This window comes from Giraffa tippelskirchi, chromosome 10, assembly GCF_054371585.1.
Source record: "Giraffa tippelskirchi isolate mGirTip1 chromosome 10, T2T-mGirTip1v1.2.pri, whole genome shotgun sequence".
NCBI lineage: Eukaryota > Metazoa > Chordata > Mammalia > Artiodactyla > Giraffidae > Giraffa > Giraffa tippelskirchi.
In genome coordinates, this window is record NC_137284.1 from 11,863,007 (window position 1) to 11,882,503 (window position 19,497).

At 47.8% G+C, this 19,497-nt stretch overlaps 1 protein-coding gene across 4 annotated transcripts in view; it reads left to right on the top strand.

Moving 5' to 3' along the window:
- The first annotated feature begins 807 nt into the window (after positions 1 to 807).
- Positions 808 to 19,497, top strand: part of VPS37C (VPS37C subunit of ESCRT-I) — a 30,687-nt gene continuing 11,997 nt past the window's right edge. For 2 of the 4 annotated variants that reach the window (XM_081536295.1, XM_081536293.1), the window contains exon 1: positions 1,903 to 1,974. Coding sequence is in view for 1 of the 4 variants with exons in the window: in XM_081536292.1 (XP_081392418.1) it covers positions 882 to 891 (10 nt within the window). In the remaining 3 variants the exon portion in view is untranslated. Of the gene's footprint in view, positions 892 to 1,902; positions 1,975 to 17,827; positions 17,903 to 19,497 lie in introns of those variants that run through there. The other 2 variants (XM_081536292.1, XM_081536294.1) reach the window with 2 other exon arrangements.

Sequence of the window (19,497 nt, forward strand, 5' to 3'; positions counted from 1 at the left end):
GAAACCTGTACGCAGGTCAATAAACAATAGTTAGAAACGGACAAGAAACAACCGACTGGTTCCACATTGAGAAAGGAGTGCGTGAAGGCTGTATATTGTCAGCCTGCTTATTTAACTTATATGCAGAGCACATCACGCGAAATGCTGGAATGGATGAAGCACAAGCTGGAATCAAGATTGCCAGGAGAAGCATCAATAACTTCAGATATGCAGATGACACCACCCTTATGGCAGAAAGTGAAAAGGAACTAAAGAGCCTTTTGATGAAAGTGAAAGAGGAGAGTGAAAAAGCTGGCTTAAAACTCAACATTCAAAAAACCAAGATCATGGCATCCGGTCTATTTGCCATCACTTCATGGCAAATAGATAGGGAAACAATGGAAACAGAGACTTTATTTACTTAGGCTCCAGAGTCACTGCAGTTGGTGACTGCAGCCATGAAATTAAAAGGTGCTTTCTCCTTAGAAGAAAAGCTATGACAAACCTACACAGCATATTAAGAAGCAGAGACATTACTTTGCTGACAAAGGTCCGTCTAGTCAAAGCTATGATTTTTTCCAGGAGTCATGTATGGATGTGAGAATTGGACTATAAAGAAAGCTGAGCACCAAAGAATTGATACTTTTGGACTGTGGTGTTGGAGAAGACTCTTGAGGGTCCCCTGGACAACAAGGAGATCAAATCAGTCAATCCTAAAGGAAATCAACCCTGAATATTCATTGGAAGGACTGATGCTGAAGCTGAAGCTCCAATACTTTGGCCACCTGATGAGAAGAACTGACTCCTTAGAAAAGCCCCTGATGCTAGGCAAGACTGAACGCAGGAGGAGAAGGGGACGACAGAAGATGAGATAGCTGAATGGCGTCACCGACGCAACGGACATGAGTTTGAGTGAGCTCTGGGATTTGGTGATGGACAGGGAGGCCTGGTGTGCTGCAGTCCATGGGGTTGCAAAGAGTGGGACACGACTGAGCAACTGAAATGAACGAATGAGGGCCTTGGGAAACAGGTTACTTTTCAGGAAGCTACTCAGTTGTTTTGAGGAGCCCGCCAGTCAGTTCCAGTTTGACAGCCACTGCTGTTTGCTTGGAGAAGGCAATGGCACCCCACTCCAGTACTCTTGCCTAGAAAATCCCATGGACGGAGGAGCCTGGTAAGCTGCAGTCGATGGGGTCGCAGAGAGTCGGACACGACTGAGCGACTTCACTTTCACTTTTCCCTTTCATGCATTGGAGAAGGAAATGGCAACCCACTCCAGTATTCTTGCCTGGAGAATCCCAGGGACGGCGGAGCCTGGTGGGCTGCCGTCTATGGGGTCGCACAGAGTCGGACATGACTGAAGCGACTTAGCAGCAGCAGCTGTTTGCTTAGGGACACTTAGGACACTGATCACTTCAGTCCTGGCGTGGGGGTTCCCAAGTCTGAGCTCAGACCGTCGAGGGAGTACCCTTGGTGCTGAAATTCCATTCGTTTCCCTTCAGGTCTCCTTTGGGCCACTCTGTGCCTCACCCTCAAGGTCAGGCACTGTTTGAAACAAACAAAAAAAGGAGACCATCTCTCTCCTGTCGCAGAATCTGCGGATGCCTGCACAGGCACGCCCGCCCAGGGCCTCCTTGGTTCCGCCCAATGGGCGGTGTCCCTCCTGGGGGCGGGGCAATGGCCTGTGGGGGCGGGGCCAGGCTCCCCTCTCACGGGAGGGGTCCCGTGGGCCCTCCTGTGGGTGTGGTCCCCCGGGTGGCGGCGAGTGTTCCCGGGGGTGCTGGGGGTGGGGGGGTACGCTATCGTGGTGACACAGAGGCCTGCGGCGCGCCCAACGTGCTGCGGGAAGAGTGACGTGGGACTCGGCTCCCAGCGCCCGGACGTTGAAGGGGTCACTTCCGGCGTGGGGGGGCGGGCCTCGTCGATTCCGGAAATGTGGGCTTGGGCTGCGATTTAACCCCCCGACGGCTGTGGCGGCTGCGGAGGCGGCTTTGGGTACGTGAGTCGGACCTGGGGAGGGGCGAGGAAGGGAATGGGGGCGGCGCTGGCCGTCGCTCCCGGTGCGTCCCCCGGCGTGCCCGCCTCACCTGGCAGAGGCTGGTGATTGGGCGCGAGGGACGCGTGACTCCCGCCGGGACCGGCGCTCCAGCCTGGTGCAGTGGGACCGCGGGAGGGAGGCAGTGCCCGAGCTCCCCGCGCAGGTCCGGTGTCTAGCCCCGCTTCACCCGTCACTGTTCCCTTTTCACCCTCCGTCCCGTACTTGAGCGTCTTGCTGGACACACTTCTGGTGACATAGAACCAGGTTGCCCATCATACAGGTGGGGAAAGAGGTATAAGAGTGTGGTCTGACTTGCCAGCGGCAGTCTAGCTGCAGAGTGGAGTCCAAGGGACGCTCTGGTCTGTAACCCTTTGAGTTGTGCCCTTTCTCCAGGGCAATGAGGATCGACCTTTGCAGCTTGGATCTGTTCTTGTCCTGTATTCTTGTCCCAGCATCACTGACCAATCCCTAGTTCTGGGCTGGCTGGGTACAAAGGTCATGGGTGCTTGTGTATCTCCAACGTGTGCCTGGTTCCTCCTGGGTTCCAAGAGGGTGGGTGAGTGGGTGTGTGTTTGACTCTGCACCTCAGGGTTTCAGCAAGTCAGTGCTTTTTCAGCTCCCAATATCTGGGTCACTCACCCTGAGAATGTCCAGCCTTAGCTCTGGAAACTTCACAGACTTCGGCAGTGTCCTAGTAATACTGTTGGTGACTGAGGCCTTTCCCACCCTCTTCATTGGCTGCCTGCCTCTTACCCAGGAGTCCCATCTCTTACTGGTGCACCCAAGGTGCTTCCACTTGACTTTCAGGTCTGTGACTGTTGGTCCTAGAGCTGGAGGTGGTGGTGACAGAGGGACTTGGGAAGGAAAGACTTTCTATGATTGTTGTCCAAAGCTCTGACCCTGTGCAGGCCTGAGCTCTGGTTCTGGATGGGAGTGAGGACTTGTAGTGAAGTTCTGGACCCTTGAGTGAGAAAGTTAGCATTCTTGGCAGTCATAGTGCCTAGAAAAGCTTTCCCCCCTAGATTATGCGAGAAATCTGGCTTGATGCCTTTGTAGTTTCCATTAGATTGAAAATTTTCTTAGTAGATTTCATTTGGACAGCTTTTATGGCTTTTTTGTTTTCAAGGTAGCAGTAGCTCTGATTTCTTACCTTGCTGCCATGTGCTTTTGGCAGTGTTCTAGGGGCTTTGTGAACATATAAGGATTCTGGAAACAGTTCAAGGTAGGTGATGAGCCCATTTTGCCGATGAAGTGAGGGAGACCTAGAGATGTTAGGTAGAGTGCTGCAGCCAGTAAGTGGCCACATTGGGAGTTTTAACCCATGAGCCTTATTTCCAAGCTAATGTATTTGCTGACTGTTGAGAAGCATCTATAATGCTTGTCAAACATATGGAGCCCCACCTCCAGATATTCTTGCTTAGGTTTTCTAGGGCATGTGCTGTTTCTGTGCTTAGTCACTCAGTCATGTCCAGCTTTTTGCAATCCCGTGGACTGTATCCCACTAGGCTCCTCTGTCTATGGAGATTCTCCAGGCAAGAATAATGGAGTGGATTGCCATGCCCTCCTCCAGGGATCAAACCCAGGTCTCCCGTATTGCAGGCGGATTCTTTACCGACTGAGTCACCAGGGAAGCCCAGAAGGACATAGGAATTTGTATTTTTAACACTTGAACTCGGTGATTCTTACTGTAAGGCAAGTTTGGAAGCACTGCTTTACAAAAAAGAAGTTTGTAGATTTGTTGAGCTTGGAAGTGAAATTTTTTCTAAGGGTTCTTATTGTCTTCTTTGCTTATTGCTATGTAATTTGCTAATCTGCTATGAAAAGGGCATCAGAGTAACCAGCTGTATGAATCATCTCTTGGACACTGTTGTCCAGTCCTGGTAGGGTTTTTCCAGACTGACCTAATCAGGTCAGCAAAGACCTTGTTTTAATCTGAGTGGATCTCTGTCCGGAAATTGTTTAGTTTCTCCTTAGAGTTTGGAGTTTTCAGAAGGCTCCAGTTTATTTCTGCATAGTTGCCCTATGACAGAGAGACCTCTGTAACGGCCACAGTGTCTCTGAGGTTTGGGGACTATAAAGGAGGTTTATTTAGCAGGTGTTTGCTCCACTGCATTTCTCTTCCTTTTCACTGGTTTATGTGAAAGTCTTGAGCAAACACCAGACAGCTTTGATTGTTGTGATTTAGCTGTGGCTTACAAGTGCAGTCCTTGGAGTTCAGGGTGGGGAGAAGAGAGAAATGAAACAAAGGACCCAGGTCAGGTGTGCCTAGCATTGAAGACATGTACGTCTTGCTAATTTATCTGCTCCTTCCTGGGCAGAACTACAAGTAGTAAAAGAGGAAAGTCAGCATTATGCTATTACTTTATTCGTCTTTCGTCCAGTGAACATTGATTTCTAAGTTAATTTTCTTGTAAACGGAGGATGTACTTTGTATGATTTGAATTGTTATAATTCACTGTTCCATATCAACATTTAGGAGTGTTAGGTTCTTTTGATCAATTGACCTCCTTTATCATGAAATAACCATTTTAACCCCTGGTAATAGTCTTTGTTCTGAAATCTGCTTTGTGTTGTATTAATATAGCCAATCCAACTTAAAAACAATTAGTGCTAGTGGACTGATAGAATATTTGAAGAACTTCTACAGCTCAACAATGAAAAAACAACCAGGTTAAATTTGACAAAGGTCTCGAATAGACATTTCTCCAAGGATGATATGCCAATGGCCAATAAGTACATGAAGATACTCAATATCACTAGTCATTAGGGAAATGCGAATCAAATGACAAAGAGATACCACTTCTCACTCATTAGAATAACAATTGTTAAAGAAAAAAGAAAACCATCTGAAGTATTGGCAAGTGTCAGTGGCTCAGTCGTGTCCAACTCTTTGCGACTCCGTGGACTATAGCCTGCCAGGCTCCTCTGTCCATGGAATTTTCCAGGCAAGAATATTTGAGTGGGTTGCCATTTCCTTCTTCAGGGCATCTTCCTGACCCAGGGATTGAACCTGGGTCTCCTGCATTGCAGGCAGACTCTTTACCATCTGAGCCACCAGGGAAGCCCAGTGGCTCAGACGGATCCCTTTCTTGTATTGCTGGTGGAAATGTATAAAGTGTACAGCTGCTGTGGAAAACAGTATGGCAATTCCTCAAAAAATTAAAGATAGAATTACCATGTAATCTAGCAATTCCAATTCTGAGTATATACCCTGCTGCTAAGTCGCTTCAGTCGTGTCCGACTCTGTGAGACCCCATAGACGGCAGCCCATCAGACTCCTCCGTCCCTGGGATTCTCCAGGCAAGAACACTGGAGTGGGTTGCCATTTCCTTCTCCAATATACCCTAAATATACCCTGAAGAAGTGTAAACAGACTCAGGTATTTGTACACCAGTGTTTCTGGCAGCATCATTCACAATAACCAAAAGGTAGAAGCAACCCAAGTGTTCACTGACAGATGAATGGGTAAACTGAAGGTGGTACCTGCACACAGCAGAACATCATTCAGCTTTAAGAATGAAGGAAAGTTTTGACAACATGGATGAAAGTTGAAGCAATAATGCTAAGTGAAACAAGTCAGTCACTAAAGGATAAATGATCCTCCTAACAATGCAGAAGATTCCGGTTCACCCCTGGGTCAGGAAGATCCCCTGGAAAAGGAAATGGCAACCCACTCCAGTATTCTTGCCTGGGAGATCCCATAGACAGAGGAGTCTGGCGGGCTACAGTCCATGGGGTTGCAAAGAGGTGGTCATGACTTAGTGACTGAGTAGTAAATTCGTAAAATCAGAAAGAATGATCGTTGTCAAGGGCAGAGGAAAGGGAGGAATGGAAATTAATGTTTAAGAAGTACAAGTTTCAGTCTGAGATAATGAAAAAGTTCTGGAGGTAGATGGTGGTGATGGTTGTACAACAGTGTGATTGTATTTAATGTTACAAAACTGTACACATTAAATGTTTTAAGTGGAAAATGTTATGTATATTTTACCACAATTAAATAAATGGATAGGTATTTTAAAAATCAGTGTTTGTGTGGTATGTCTCTTTACATCCTTTTGCTTTTGAATTGTTTGTGTCTTTACGTTTAAAGTGAAGTTCTTGTAGGCAGCATATAGATGAGTTTTGCATTTTGTAAATTCAGCCTTATAATTTCTGCCTTTTAATTGGGATGTTTAGCCCATTTACATTTAATGTGGTTATTACTGAAGTCAAGTTTAACTCTCAAAGTCTTTGTACTGCACCATCTTGCTTCAGATCGTGCATTTTAATTTAACCTGAGCATGTCAACTGGGATGTTTTCATTACAGTTCCCTCTGACAGGCGTGCTCTGAGTCCAGGATGAAGTGTGAGTCTACCCATCTGGAGAGCATCCTGTCAGAGTCTCCTCAGTGGGGTGCAGTCACCTGCGGGACAGGCCTTAAGTGTGAGGCACATGGGATGCTGGGTGCTGGGGCCTGGCGGATTCTGTTTTCACTGTGTAGTGCTGTGCATGGGGGATCTGCTGGCATCTGGGGCCCAGGGTACATCTCTGTGCTAGGTTTACCTCTGATGGGTTAACTCTGGTTGGATTTAACTCTATCATCTGGCTGTTTGTTTTCAATCCGTCCTATGTTTTTTCTTCTTATATCACTTTTTTTTTTCTTCAGTTATTTGGGATTGAGTAGTTTTTTTAAAAAATTCCATTTTATTGCCTTTGTCAGTTTATTAGGTTTTTTTTTTTATGTAGTTGCTTTAAGATTCATGATATCTATCATGATAGATTCATGATAAGCAAGTGATCTTGTATTATTTTACATGTAGTATAAAAACCTTACCATAGTATATTCTCATTTCCTCCCTCCTGGCCTTTATACTCTTGTTGTCATACATGTCACTAAATCAATTATATTTTTCTCAGCATTTTAAGATGTGGTTCTGGTGTCTTTTGGCTTACATTGTTTCATATGAGTAATCTACTGTCATTTTTATTTTATGAAGTTCATCTGTTCATATCTCTCTTTTTTCCTTCTGGCCACTTTTCTTTTATGACTAATTTTAAATGATTGAATTATTGTGTGCCTTGAATAGTTTTGGGTTTTCCTTGTAGCTCAGCTGGTAAAGAATCCACCTGCAATGCGGGAGACCTGGGTTTGACCCCTGGGTTCAGAAGATCCCCTGGAGAAGGGAAAAGCTACCCACTCCAATATTCTGGCCTGGAGAACTTCATGGACTGTTTAGTCCATGGGGTCACAAAGAGTCGAACATGACTGAGTGACTTGCACTTTCACTTTTTGGGTAGTTTTCATATTTCTGGTGGTTGAGTTAATTGAATTTTTGTATCTGTGAGTTTAAAGCTTTCATCAAATTTGGAAGATTTTTCAGCTAGTCATTCTTTAGGGATTTTCTCTATTCTGTTCTCTCTCCCCTTTTTGGAAAATGCAGTCACATGTATTTTAGTATTCTTAAAGTTGTTCCACAGCTGTCTGATGCTCCATTTACTTTTCCCTCAGTTTGTGTGTGTGTATGTGTGTGTGTATGTGTGTGTGTTTGTGTGTGTGTTTGTGTGTCTGTATGTGTGTGTGTCTGTGTGTGTGTGGTTGTTTTGCATAGTTTCTGTTTCTTCAAGATCATTAATCTTTTCTTCTGTAGTGCCTAATCTGCTGTTATTTCCATATGGTATGGTATTTACATCAGACATTTGTAGTTTCCATTTCTAGAAGTTTGATTTGGGTCTTTTTTTTTTAATTTTCTTGTCACTGCTTAACATGCTTAATCTTCTTTTGCATTTTGAGTATATGGAAGATGGTTATAGGAACCATATTAATGTCCTCATGTGCTAGTTATATTATCTATATTTTTGAATCTGTTTCTATTGATTGGTTTTCCCCTCATTATGGATTATATTTTCTTCTTGGTATATTTGAAAATTTTTGTTTAGATGTTGAATGTTGGGAATTTTGCCCTGTTGGGTTCTGGTTACTTTTTACCCTGTTGGGTTCTGGTTACTTTTGAATTTTTATAAATAGTCTTGGAATTGTTTGAGGACACTGTTAAGTTACTTGAAAATAGTGTGATATGTTGAAGGCTCACTATTCAGCAGTGATAGCTGAGACCAGCCTTTATACCAGCATTAATTTTCACACTACCAAGCAATACCATGTTCAGTGCACTACTGATGTTGTATGAATTACAAGGTAATTCCACTCTGTTGGGTGGGGGCACAAATTAGTCTTGGCGCAATGTGAGGCTCAAGGATTGTTCACTCTAATCCTGACCAGTACTATCAACACTCAGCAGAAACCTGGAGGGAGATCTCCTGCAGATTTCCAGAGATCTCTCTGTGTGTATCTCTCTCCCGTGAACTCTGGCTACCTAGAGTCCCAGCTGTCTCTTCCCAACTTGGAGAGACTGTTGCACTTTGCTTGGATACCCCCTCCCTGTGCCATGGCCTGGAAACTGTCTAGAGTTGGGACAGGAAGAACTAACCTCGTTTGCTCTGACCGTCTGAGGAATCCATCCTCTGCTGCCTCACATCCAGTGTCTGGAAACTGTTGTTACATTTATTTTGTCTGGTTTGGAGTTGTTTGAGGCAGGAGAGTAAGTCTGGTCCCTGCTCTGAGTCTGCCAAAAACAGAAGGTCCCTCTGCCATCAGCACTCACTGAAGACCTCGTGCATGCCTAGGCCTTGACCTTGGCGCAGGCAGGCAGACATAGATGAGACATATGCTGGGCCCTTGGCAGTCTCCCAGTCTTGCTGGAGAATCATGCTGATTCCTACCTAGTAATTGCTGCATGGTGTGTTGGGCTTCCCTGGTAGCTCAGACAGTAAAAAATCTGCCTACAGTGTGGGAGACCTGGGTTCAATCCCTGGGTCGAGAAGGTCCCCTGGAGAAGGGAATGGCTAGCCACTCCAGTATTCTTGGCTGGAGAATCTCATGGATAGAGGAGCCTAGAAGGCTACAGTCCATGGGGTTGCAAAGAGTTGGACATCTGAGTGACTAATACTTTCACTTCACTCCATATAAAGAGCACCATGGGCGGGCAGGATGATGTCTTTGGGAAAAGAGCAAGGAGTACTTCCAAGATAGCTGACAATAAAGGATCACCAAGCATTTTCAAGCTACAGAAGGTATAGGGAAGAAATTCCAGGCTAGGAGGACAGAATAGTAAGAGCAAAGGCAGAGCGGCAAATCTTGGGGTTCCCAGAGGACAGGGTCCCCAGCCTATTGATCTTTTTAGATGAGGAATATTTGCCAGGTGATCGGAAGCATTTAGTTTGTTCTGGGAATAGATAGAGAGTCAGGTGGAGTCCACAGCCCGTGGAGGAGTGGAGGGAGATATAGCTGGAAGAGGAGGCCTGGGCTCTGCTGGTACAGGGCCTTGAATGCCAAGCTGAAGAGCACAAGATTTTGAACGTGATACCAAACACTGGGTGTTTTAAAAACCAGTTTTCAGCAGCCCTGATTGACTGTGCTCTCTGGATTTTCCTGGGGGATGTGGAAGAGTGCTGGAGAAGGCTGAGTCTGCTAAAACGAGGCGGAAGCTGCCGGAGACCCTGGCTCCTGTGGACTTTCTGCACTAGGAGGGAGAGGAGTCTAGAGCTCACTGTGGTGCTGATACAGCTGTGCCCTCCTCACCTGTGTGGTGATGGCCTCTGTAGGTTGCTGCCTGAGTCTTGAGTAGAATTGAGGAGGCTCAGGCCTGGTTTCTCTTTTTCAGTGGCTACACTGTTGCCCCCCCCCCAACACACCTACCTGCCTCTGCTGGACCCAGAAATTTGTAGGGTCGGACATGGCTGGCAGAGGTAGGGTCTGGAGCTGGCCTCACTCTATACCAGCCTAGGATGACCTCAGGTCAGCCTGGAAAGTGAGGCTCCTCATCTTGGAAGTAAAACAGACACACTAGTGTGACCCTGTACAGATTCCTATTATTTGCCCTGAGTGTGTCTTTGGCTTAACCTTCATCTTGATCCTTAGGATGGTTGAACCTGTTTGCTCAGCCTGGTGTGCAGATGAGAAAGTGTGGGGTAGGGTGGAAGACTGCCAGCCGCAGAGAGAGATCCTTTCTGAGTCATCTCAGCAGTTGGGATGGAATAAAAAGAAATGAAAGTTCTATGTGAAGTAGCTTAGGATGTTTTTATTTTCACATCAGAGCCACAGGGCAGACAAGCAGGAGGCTTCTCTTAAGTGGCTGGGTTGTGTTTTACTGTTGGAAAGTTTCCAGAATGGACTACTTGTTAGATGACCTATTTTTTTTTTTGGCCATTGTATTGACTGAAGTGAAGTCGCTCAGTCGTGTCCAACTCTTTGCGACCCCATGAACTGTATTGTAAGCTACCACACTACTCCATCCATGGGATTTTCCAGGCAAGAGTACTGGAGTGGGTTGCCATTTCCTTCTCCCGAGGATCTTCCCAACCCAGGGATTGAACCCAGCTCTCCCACATTGTAGGCAGACGCTTTACCATCTGCGCCACCAGGGAAGTCCTCGCTGAACGCTATTGATCTGAGTTCCATCCAGCCATCTGAGTTCTGTCGTTCTGTTGACTGATGTGGTCTCTGGAGGAATCTGAGGTTTTCTCTCCTTAGTGTCCATGTGAGAAGGGCTTGAGTTACAAACATCAGAATGAGCTGAGTGTGGGAACTCAGCCGTGGTAATAAGAATCATGACCCTTTATTGAGCCCGGCCTGAGAACAGGGCATTAGTTTTCCCCAGGACCAACTCATTTGTCCTTGTAAAACTCCTGTGTTACAGATGAGACCGAGGTGTAGGGGGATGAAGTAAGCCGCCTCTGCCCCTCCTTACTGCTTCTCCCAAAGACCACTCCAGCTTTCCCATGTGCTCTGTGAAAACCATGTACCATTTACTGTGCAGAGGCCTCCCTCCCTCCCTCCCTCCCTCTGTGCCCTGCTGGTGAGCATCCCAGCTGGAGGACGGGGGATAAGGCAGGTGGTGGAGGGGACAGTGGGGATTAACAGGAGTGAGGGCTTAGGGGTATGGTTTTCCAACTGCCTTCCTGGAAGGTGCTTTGGGGACCTGCATGATGTCAGTGGAAAGACTGAGCTGGGAGAGTGGGGCTCTTCCCCTACCCCTTCGCCCAGAGCATGGCCTCTATGACGTGTCCTGAGTGCTGGGGGGTTGATAAAGTTTTGGAAAGCATCAGGAGTGGGCTCAGGAGGCACACGGGGAAAGAGGATGGAGATGCAGGTCCTGACAGCATGTCAGGCTGTGCTTAGACTCTTTCCAGCCAAGGTGTTGGGGAGAGAAACAGAAGAGAGAAGGGGAAACCAAATAGATGGTGAGCTTCAGGGAAGGTTGGATGGAGTTAGAAGCAGTGTTTAAAAAACATTAATCCTTAGGTGCCTGGCAATTTGGAGGTAGGAAGTCCCATTTTGGAGTTTGTGGAAGGGTAGCAATGGATGCACCTAAAAGACATTTGAACAATGACTAGATCAAACCTGGTGGTGGACCTCAGAGGTGAGGGAACTAGCCTGGAGAGGAGCAGTGAGTATGGAAGGCTGCTGGAAGTGGAAGTCGGGAGGGGAATCTAGTTTGGGGAGAAGAAAGGTGATAAGGGTGCCTTCCTGCACTTGACATAGTAAATGGCTCATCATCCCTGGGTCTTCTCACTTGGAACCTGTCTCTGGGGAAAGAGACATCAGATGGAGTTATTCAGGGACCTGAAGAGCATCCAGTCATGTAAATATTAGTGTACTGATGATAATGTCCTCCAAAAGCCTTGTCCTGAGAGACCATACATCTCCCATAGATGTATGGGCCCCCTTATGTTTGTGGACCTTTGTTCAGATTGGTCTGGAGTCTGTTTCAGAAAGCCATATCCTTTGCTGCCTTCTGGAACCTGTTCTTTCAGAGTTCTCCCACATGGGCCTAGCTGGGAGCCTGGCTGGGTTGTCAGGCAGCATTTTGCAACAATAAGTTTTGAAAAAGTGTGAGAGTGCATGAGTTAATGCTACCTAGCGCTGGCTTGGTGGTTTTCCTAGCACCTCCAGAAGTTTTCATGTTTATTTCTTGCTAAACTCTTATAACCACTCCATGAAGTTGGTAGATTTACTCCCATGTTACCGGTAAGAAACAGAATTAGGAAGCTGAATAATTTGCCCAAGGTCACAAAACTAGTAAAAGGTCAAGTTGCTGTGTTAGTTGCTCAGTCATGTCTGAGTCTTTGCAACCCCATGCACTGTATCCTGCCAGGCTCCTCTGCCTGTCCATGGAATTCTCCAGACAAGAACACTGGAGTGGGTAGCCATTCCAGTCTTCCCCAGGGTATCTTCCCAACTCAGGGATCAAACCTGGGTCTCCTGCATTGCAGGCAGATTCTTTACTGTCTAAAGCCCAGTAAAAGGTCAACCTGGGATTTAAATCCAGAATATTGGACTCTCAAGCCTTGAATTTTTTCCACTGCCTTTCACACTGTTTTAACTATTTAGCACTGGGAAGTATGGAGGGATCTCCGACCCCAATCCCAACTCCAGAAATTCCTTAGAAAGAAAGAAAACAAAAGAAGTCTCCCTTCTGGAAGACTTCTGGTACATACCACCTTTTCAGATTGTCAAGGCAGGTCAGTTCCATGGTGTTTGGGAGCAAGTGAGAAATACATGATGGGTGGTTTGCTTTTGTCAAGTCCTGTGGGAAGTTAGGTGACTGCTTACTTGATTTAACAGTTGAAATTGTCCTGGGAGAAGAAAACTTAATCAGATCAGAACATATTTCCTCATAAGCAGCAGGCTTAGAAAGGTTTCTAAGGCAGCCACAGGTGTTTTTGTCACAAGGGGAGAAATGGGGCCATTTCCAGATAACAGATAACACGTGGAGATTGAACTATGCAGGTTGCCTTGGTAACAGCTTCTTGTGCTGCCCTAGGGAGATGTGAGAAAGTGACAAGAAAATCCAAGGCTTTTACAACTCTCCTTGCAGTGTGATTTCAGGCTTGAAGTAGTTGGCAAGGAAAGTTTGGCTGGTAAGGGTGAGGAGGGGAGTGATCAGAGTCAGTGCTTTAGCTCCTGGTGGAGCCAGGAAAACAGAAGCATTGGCTCAGTCAGAGTTATGGGTTATGGTTCAGAAATGGCAGTTATTTCCTTAACTCAGTATTGAACCCTGGAGAGTCAGGAGTCACCTCAAATCATCGGATTTTCCCCCACGAGGCAGAATGATTAATATTTATTCTGGACTCAGGAGATGACAAAGCCCTCTCAGGGCTGCTTGCTCATGCCAGGCACACATGCAGCCCCCAAGGTGGGATTATCATCATGCTGCCCATTTTAAAGATGAGGAAACTGAGGTTAAGGGATGTGTTCAAGGTCACACAGCTAAGGAGCTGAGGAGCCAAAGCGCAAACCTAGGACCTCAGTCCCCAAATTCTGTTCCTGTTCTGCACCCAGCAGGAAGAGACCTAGCACTAATTGTTTATGCAGAAGCAAGGGGTGAGGGGCACTGCCAGCCATCTCCAGGGTTGCACACCTTACTCTGATCTGAGCACCCTCCTGCTTAGAAAATGCTGAGTAATGCTTTCAGTCTTTCCTCCCCATACCCCACCCTCCCCTCCACCCGGCAAGTTTATCCTTGTACAGGATCTAATATCAGTTGAAAGTATTTGTTGTTGAGCTGAACAGTCCCAGGATAGGTCCTCATTGAGCGGGAGCCATCAGTACCTTGCTGTTTTCCCGCTTGAGGTCAGATCTGGAGCGCTGCCCTGAGCTGAGGCCTGGCAGGCGTCCCACCAGTGACCAAGGGCAGTGCTCTGGCCTCCATCCACCGGGGGTTGTGTAGTCACTTCGGGGCCTCATTATCTTCCACTCGATCGTGTTTCCTGTGTTCAAGGTACGTAGCTCGATTTCATTAAGATAGAGAGTAGTGGAAAGAAGATGAGGGCAAGACTGCAGCAGAACCAGTGGCTGGAGAGTTCGTGACCCCTCCCCATGCTGTGAGGGTTGGCAAGGCCCAGGGTCGCACTTGGAAACTGCCTCCTTGTCTCTGGCTGGCGCTGCTCCAGCTTGGTCAGCCCCTACACCAGGCAGAAGCTGGGCCCCAGGACGCCTGAGAAGTGTCTGTCTCCCCACCCCTCTCACACGTGCCTTCCTCCTTCTGTGGCCTCTGTCCTCGCAGGCGTCGCTCATGGAGGGTACGGCGTTGATGTCAGGTGACAAACCACAGCTCACCCAGTGGTTGTTACAACTTTGAACTGGTTACTGAAATTTAAAAATGGGGAGACGTCACAGCGTTGTGGGTTTCTAGCCTCCCTTGGAGACCAGGCAGGTCTGGTCACGCTGGGCCCGCCCTCCTCAGGAGGTGCCCGAGCTGGGATGGAGCTTTCAGGGGAGACGGTCTCTGACACTCCTGCCTGGCTTGTGTAGGCATCTGGGTTTGTGAGCTATGTGGGGGTGAAAGCTTAGAGGAGAAAAAAGAAAGCCAGGAAGGAAGGAAAGGAAAGGAAAAGAAAAGAGAAACTTTCTTTCTCAGTTAGTGAGCAATCGGTGGTACATTGTCTCTTGTCCGTGGAGGGAACACAGATCAGCACCTGTTCCTTTCCCTCCTCGTCCCAGTCTGATGTCCTTAGGGTGGGAGGTAGCACCCCCAAAGAGCTGTTGTCTCTGTACCTGTGGATGCTCTGTGAGTGGCTTCCCTGGCAGCCTTGCTGTTGCCTGCCCCCGACCCTCTGACTCCTGTTCCAACACCAGTCTCCCCTATAGGGAGGCCTCCTGGGCCCCCAGCACCCCCACCCCTCAGAGCTGACCACCTACCAACTCCTCACTCCACTCTCACCTGTGTTCACTATGCTTCGTGGTGAAGTGTTTCTTTTTAAAAAACCAAACTGAGTTCCTAGAGAGCATCAGTTTTAATGTAAGTCTGTGTCTGGTATGTAATCAGAAGTTAGTAAACATTTATTCCCCTCCCTCTGCTCCGACTTTATCCTTCCTGCTTTCATCTGGAGCCCTGTTCTGTCCTTGCCTTGTAGTAACTGTTCCTTAAATGTTCATTCAGCGAAGCAGGAATAAATGAATGAAGGCTGAAAATAGAAAAAGCCCCGTCCTCATAGCCCCGTGTCCCGTGTGACTTGCCCACCAGCCAGCTCCCTGCCACTTGCTGTTTTTCTTAGCATTCTCTGCGCTGTGTGTCAGCCTCTGCCAGGCCCTCGAGATACAACAGCCAACGAGGACTCTCCTTGCCATCAAGGGGCTTGCCTCTCCTCACCTCGCCTCTTCTCTCTTGGCCCCTCCCCTGGGCAGTCCCCAGGTACTGCCTGAAAAGTGCCCAGCCTCATTCTGGGCACCGTGGTAAGTGGGAGGGGGTCCAGTCCAGGGCCTCAGTGCCAAGGGGTGAGGTCACTGGAGTTGTTAGGGCTCCAGAGGCAAAAGCAGATGGCCTATGTATCCCCAAAGAGCTTCTCCGAAACCCTTTCCCCCACCCCGTCCTCTGCTTGATGGCTTCCCTGGGGGTTGTGGCCACTTTGAGAAGCACTGGTCTGGATTCCTCTGCCACTTTGGATGATCCAGAGGCAGAACACTGATGGCAGCAAATGGGTACCCCCAGACTTTGGGGGTACTTGCTTTGTGGGCCTGGGAAGAATACTGTCTGTTCTCCGCCCCTATCCCCAACCCCCTCTACAAATTATGAGACATGCTTGTTGCTCTCAGCCTCCCTGGGTGTCTTGGGATCAGGCGATGTCTGTGGACTTCTGAAGCAAAGGCGTCCGTAACTTGCAGGGATGGGCAATGCCTCAATAAATCTTGTAAGATGGAACTTGCCTACTCCTCAGGTCAGCGGGCATCTTTGTGAGGCACCTCTACCCAGAGGCAGGGACTGGGGAGGGCCAAGGTGATTGGCGGCTTACCTGGACTTGTAATCTCTGCAGCTCAGATAACGTTATAACTAAACGCTACTCTCATCTCTCCCTGGTGTCATTTGTGAAGTCAGAATACCAGCAGGAGGACAGGACTCTGGCCTGCGGTAACAGTTTGTAGGAACTTGGGCAATACAGCTGTTTATGGGACCTTGCGCAGTACCCTGTTTGTCTCTGGCTTTCATCTCTGAAATATTTCCTGAGTTCACTTTACTTACTAGACAGTTTATATAAATTAATGGGAGAGTTTGCAAAGGGCTTTGATTTCAGAAGAAGGGAGCCATGGAACCATTAGTGTCCCTTTGACAAGGAAGGAAAATTGAGTGGGACACATTTGGTCATGGGATCCTGAGCAGACCTCTTCCAGAGGAGATGGGGACATGTGGCTCTTACACGGCCAGCAGTGCCTTGTGGGGCAGTGTGAGCAGAGGCAATTGGGTGGGCAGAGCCTGGTGCAAGGAGCAGCCAGCCAGGTCAGAGCTTCCAGGTCTGGCATCACCTCTCTTGTCTCCAAAGGGCTTCCCTGCTGGCTCAGACTGTAAAGAATCCACCTGCAATACAGGAGACCTGGGTTCGATTCCTGGATTGAGAAGATACCCTGGAGGAGGAAATGGCTACTCACCCCAGTATTCTTGCCTGGAGAATTCCATGGACAGAGGAACCTGATGGGCTACGGTGTGTCAGGTCACAAAGTTACATGCCATTCTACCTCAGTTTCACCACCTGTGAAATGGGCATGATAGAATTGAGAGGGATGTTGAGTTAGAAACCAGAGAAGGTGGATTAAGAAGAAAAGCACTGTAACCCACATCCCACTGTGGCCAAGTACATTTCACCTGAAAACTTGCTACATGAAAGAGATCTACTTCTGGTAGTATCGAGAACATCAGAATTGCAGGCTGACCTCAAGGGTTCATTCTCATGACCTGCATGAAATGGAGCTGTTTCATACCTGAAGTTCTTGAGGCATTTCAAACATGCATGGCATGCTTTGAAGTCTACAATGAAAGGGAATTGACCCAAGAGAGGCTTTGTATGACCGTGGGACTGATATGATCATTCTGTCTTTGAGAGGAGCCATCTTTCCCCATCCTGAATATTCTTTGGAAGGACTGTTGCTGAAACTCCACCTGATGCGAAGAACTAACTCATAGGAAAAGACCCTGATATGCTGGGAAGGATTGAAGGCAAAAGGAGAAGGGGATGGCAGAGGCTGAGATGGTTAGATAGCATCACCGACTCAGTGGACTTGAATTTGAGCAAACTCCGGGAGGTAGTGGAAGACAGAGGAGCCTGGCGTGCTGCAGTCCATGGGGTCGAAAAGAGTCGGACATGACTTAGCGACTGAACAACAGCAACAACGACAAATCTTTCATAATCAGGGAATGGCAGAGAGTCATTACAGGAGGGTGGATGAATGCCAGGTTGAGCACATACCAGCATGTTCCCCACACAGAATGGAATCTTTTTCCCCACCCAGGGGGCCTGATCCAGGGAGGGACGGTTTAATTAGGAGAGCTGTATGTTTCATTCCTTGCCCACTTTGGGGGTGAATTCTCACTGCCTAAAAGACATGTGATTGTCCAGGTCACCAGGTAGGTAGATGTGTCAGGGGGTTTTGCCACAGGAGTTTAAAGCCATCAAACAGAGCCAGGTGTGGGACTTCAGACGGCAGAGGAATGTCCTCGTTTGGACGGCGGTTGGAGGGGGAGGCGACTCCCAGGGGCCGTGTGTAGTGGCAAAGGTAGACACACCCTGGAATCCCCTGGAGTGCTCACTTGTTTTTTTCCCTAGATTGGCCACCATTCTTTTTTTTTTTTTTTTTAATTTTTAATTGGAGGATAATTGCTTTACAATATTGTGTTGGTTTCTGCCAACATGAATCAGCCATAGATATTCATACATCAAGATGAATAACCCCTCCCTCTTAAACCTCCCTCCCATTTCCCACCTTACCCCATCCCATCCCTCTAGGTCGTCACAGACCACCTGATTTGAGCTCCCTGCATCATACAGCAAATTTCCACTGGCTATCTATTTTACATATGGTAATTTGTATGTTTTCAGGCTACTCTCTCAGTTCGTCCCACCCTCTCCTTCCCACCACTGTATCCACAAGTCTGTTCTCTGTGTCTGCATCTCCATTGCTACCCTGCTAGTAGGTTCCATCTTTCTAGATTCCGTATATATTCATTAATATATGATACTGGTTTTTCTGACTTATTTTACTCTGTGTAACATGCTCTAGGTTCATCCACCTCATTAGGACTGACTCAAATGTGTTTTTTTAATATGACTGAGTAATATTCTATTATATATATGTACCATAATTTCTTTATCCACTCATCTGTCAGTGGATATCTAGGTTGCTTGCATGTCCTAGCTATTGTAAATAGTGCTGCAACAAACATTGGGGTACATACGTCTCTTTCAGTTATGGTTTTCTCCGGGTATATGCCCAGTAGTGGAATTGTTGGGTCATATGGGCTTCCAGGTGGCACTAGTGGTAAAGAACCTGCCTGCCAGTGCAGGAGACAGAAGAGATGTGAGTTCAATCCCTGGGTTGGGAAGATCCCCTGAAGGAGGAAATGGCAACCCACTGCAGTATTCTTGCCTAGAGAATCCCATGGACAGAGGAGCCTGGCAGACTACAGTCCATAGGGTCACAAAGAGTCCAGTATCACTGAAGTGACTTAGCACAGCACAGCACAGCATGGTAATTTTATTCCTAGGATTTTTTTTTTTCTTTATTTAACACCGGAAAGTCTCCTTTCTTGCTCAATATCTGCAGTGACTTGTTACCAAACTTTGATGACAAGTTACATCCTTGCCTCTATCCCTCTCTCTAGTGGAAGCAGCAGCCTCATACAGGTTTTAGCAACATCAGGCCCCCTTTGTGTGACGTTGGACTTTCAAGCCCAGGGGGAAGACTTGGCCGCTTTGCTGTCACAGACTCACCCACGAACACCCACATACACTACAAATTCAAGAAGGATGGACATGCACACCTGATGCACAGAGGCGTCCGTACTACCCTTTGGGCAGCCCCAGTAGAAAAAGAGATGAGAATGTTGTAAAATAACTTGAAAGTTTTAGAAAGATTTTGTTTTAGTGACTTTCCTCTAATCAAAACATTTCCCTTTTGGGGAGGAGGGTGGCAGAGGGAAAGTGGCTGGTGGAGGCCAGCCCATCAGGGAAGCCAAGCCTCTCGGGGGGCTGCAGGGGGTGTCCAGTGTTAGCGCCTCTTGCTCCTGATGAGCCCCCAGGACCCCCTCAGCGCCCCCCCACGACACCCGGCCTGCATGCAGGGCGACTGTCCTGGCCTGCTCGAAGCCTGGCGGCGTGGCGGATGTGCCCGTTGTATGGATCTCCCTGCGGAGGCCGCAGCACTGGGGCTGTCCTCTCCAGACCGTACACCCACGTTCTCCTGGTTGGTCTGGATACTGCAGTGGCCTCACTCGGTGATGCTCAATGTCACGGGGCTGCACACGCAGAGTTAAATCCCGGAGGGAAAAACCCATGTTCTCACGTGCCCTTTCCATGCCTGCATGAGCCAGGCCGTCAGCACCCGGAGGGCAGTGCGTGTGGAGGCTTGATAGACACTTGGCAGAAACAGTACAGGGAGATTGAGCCCCCTGAAAAC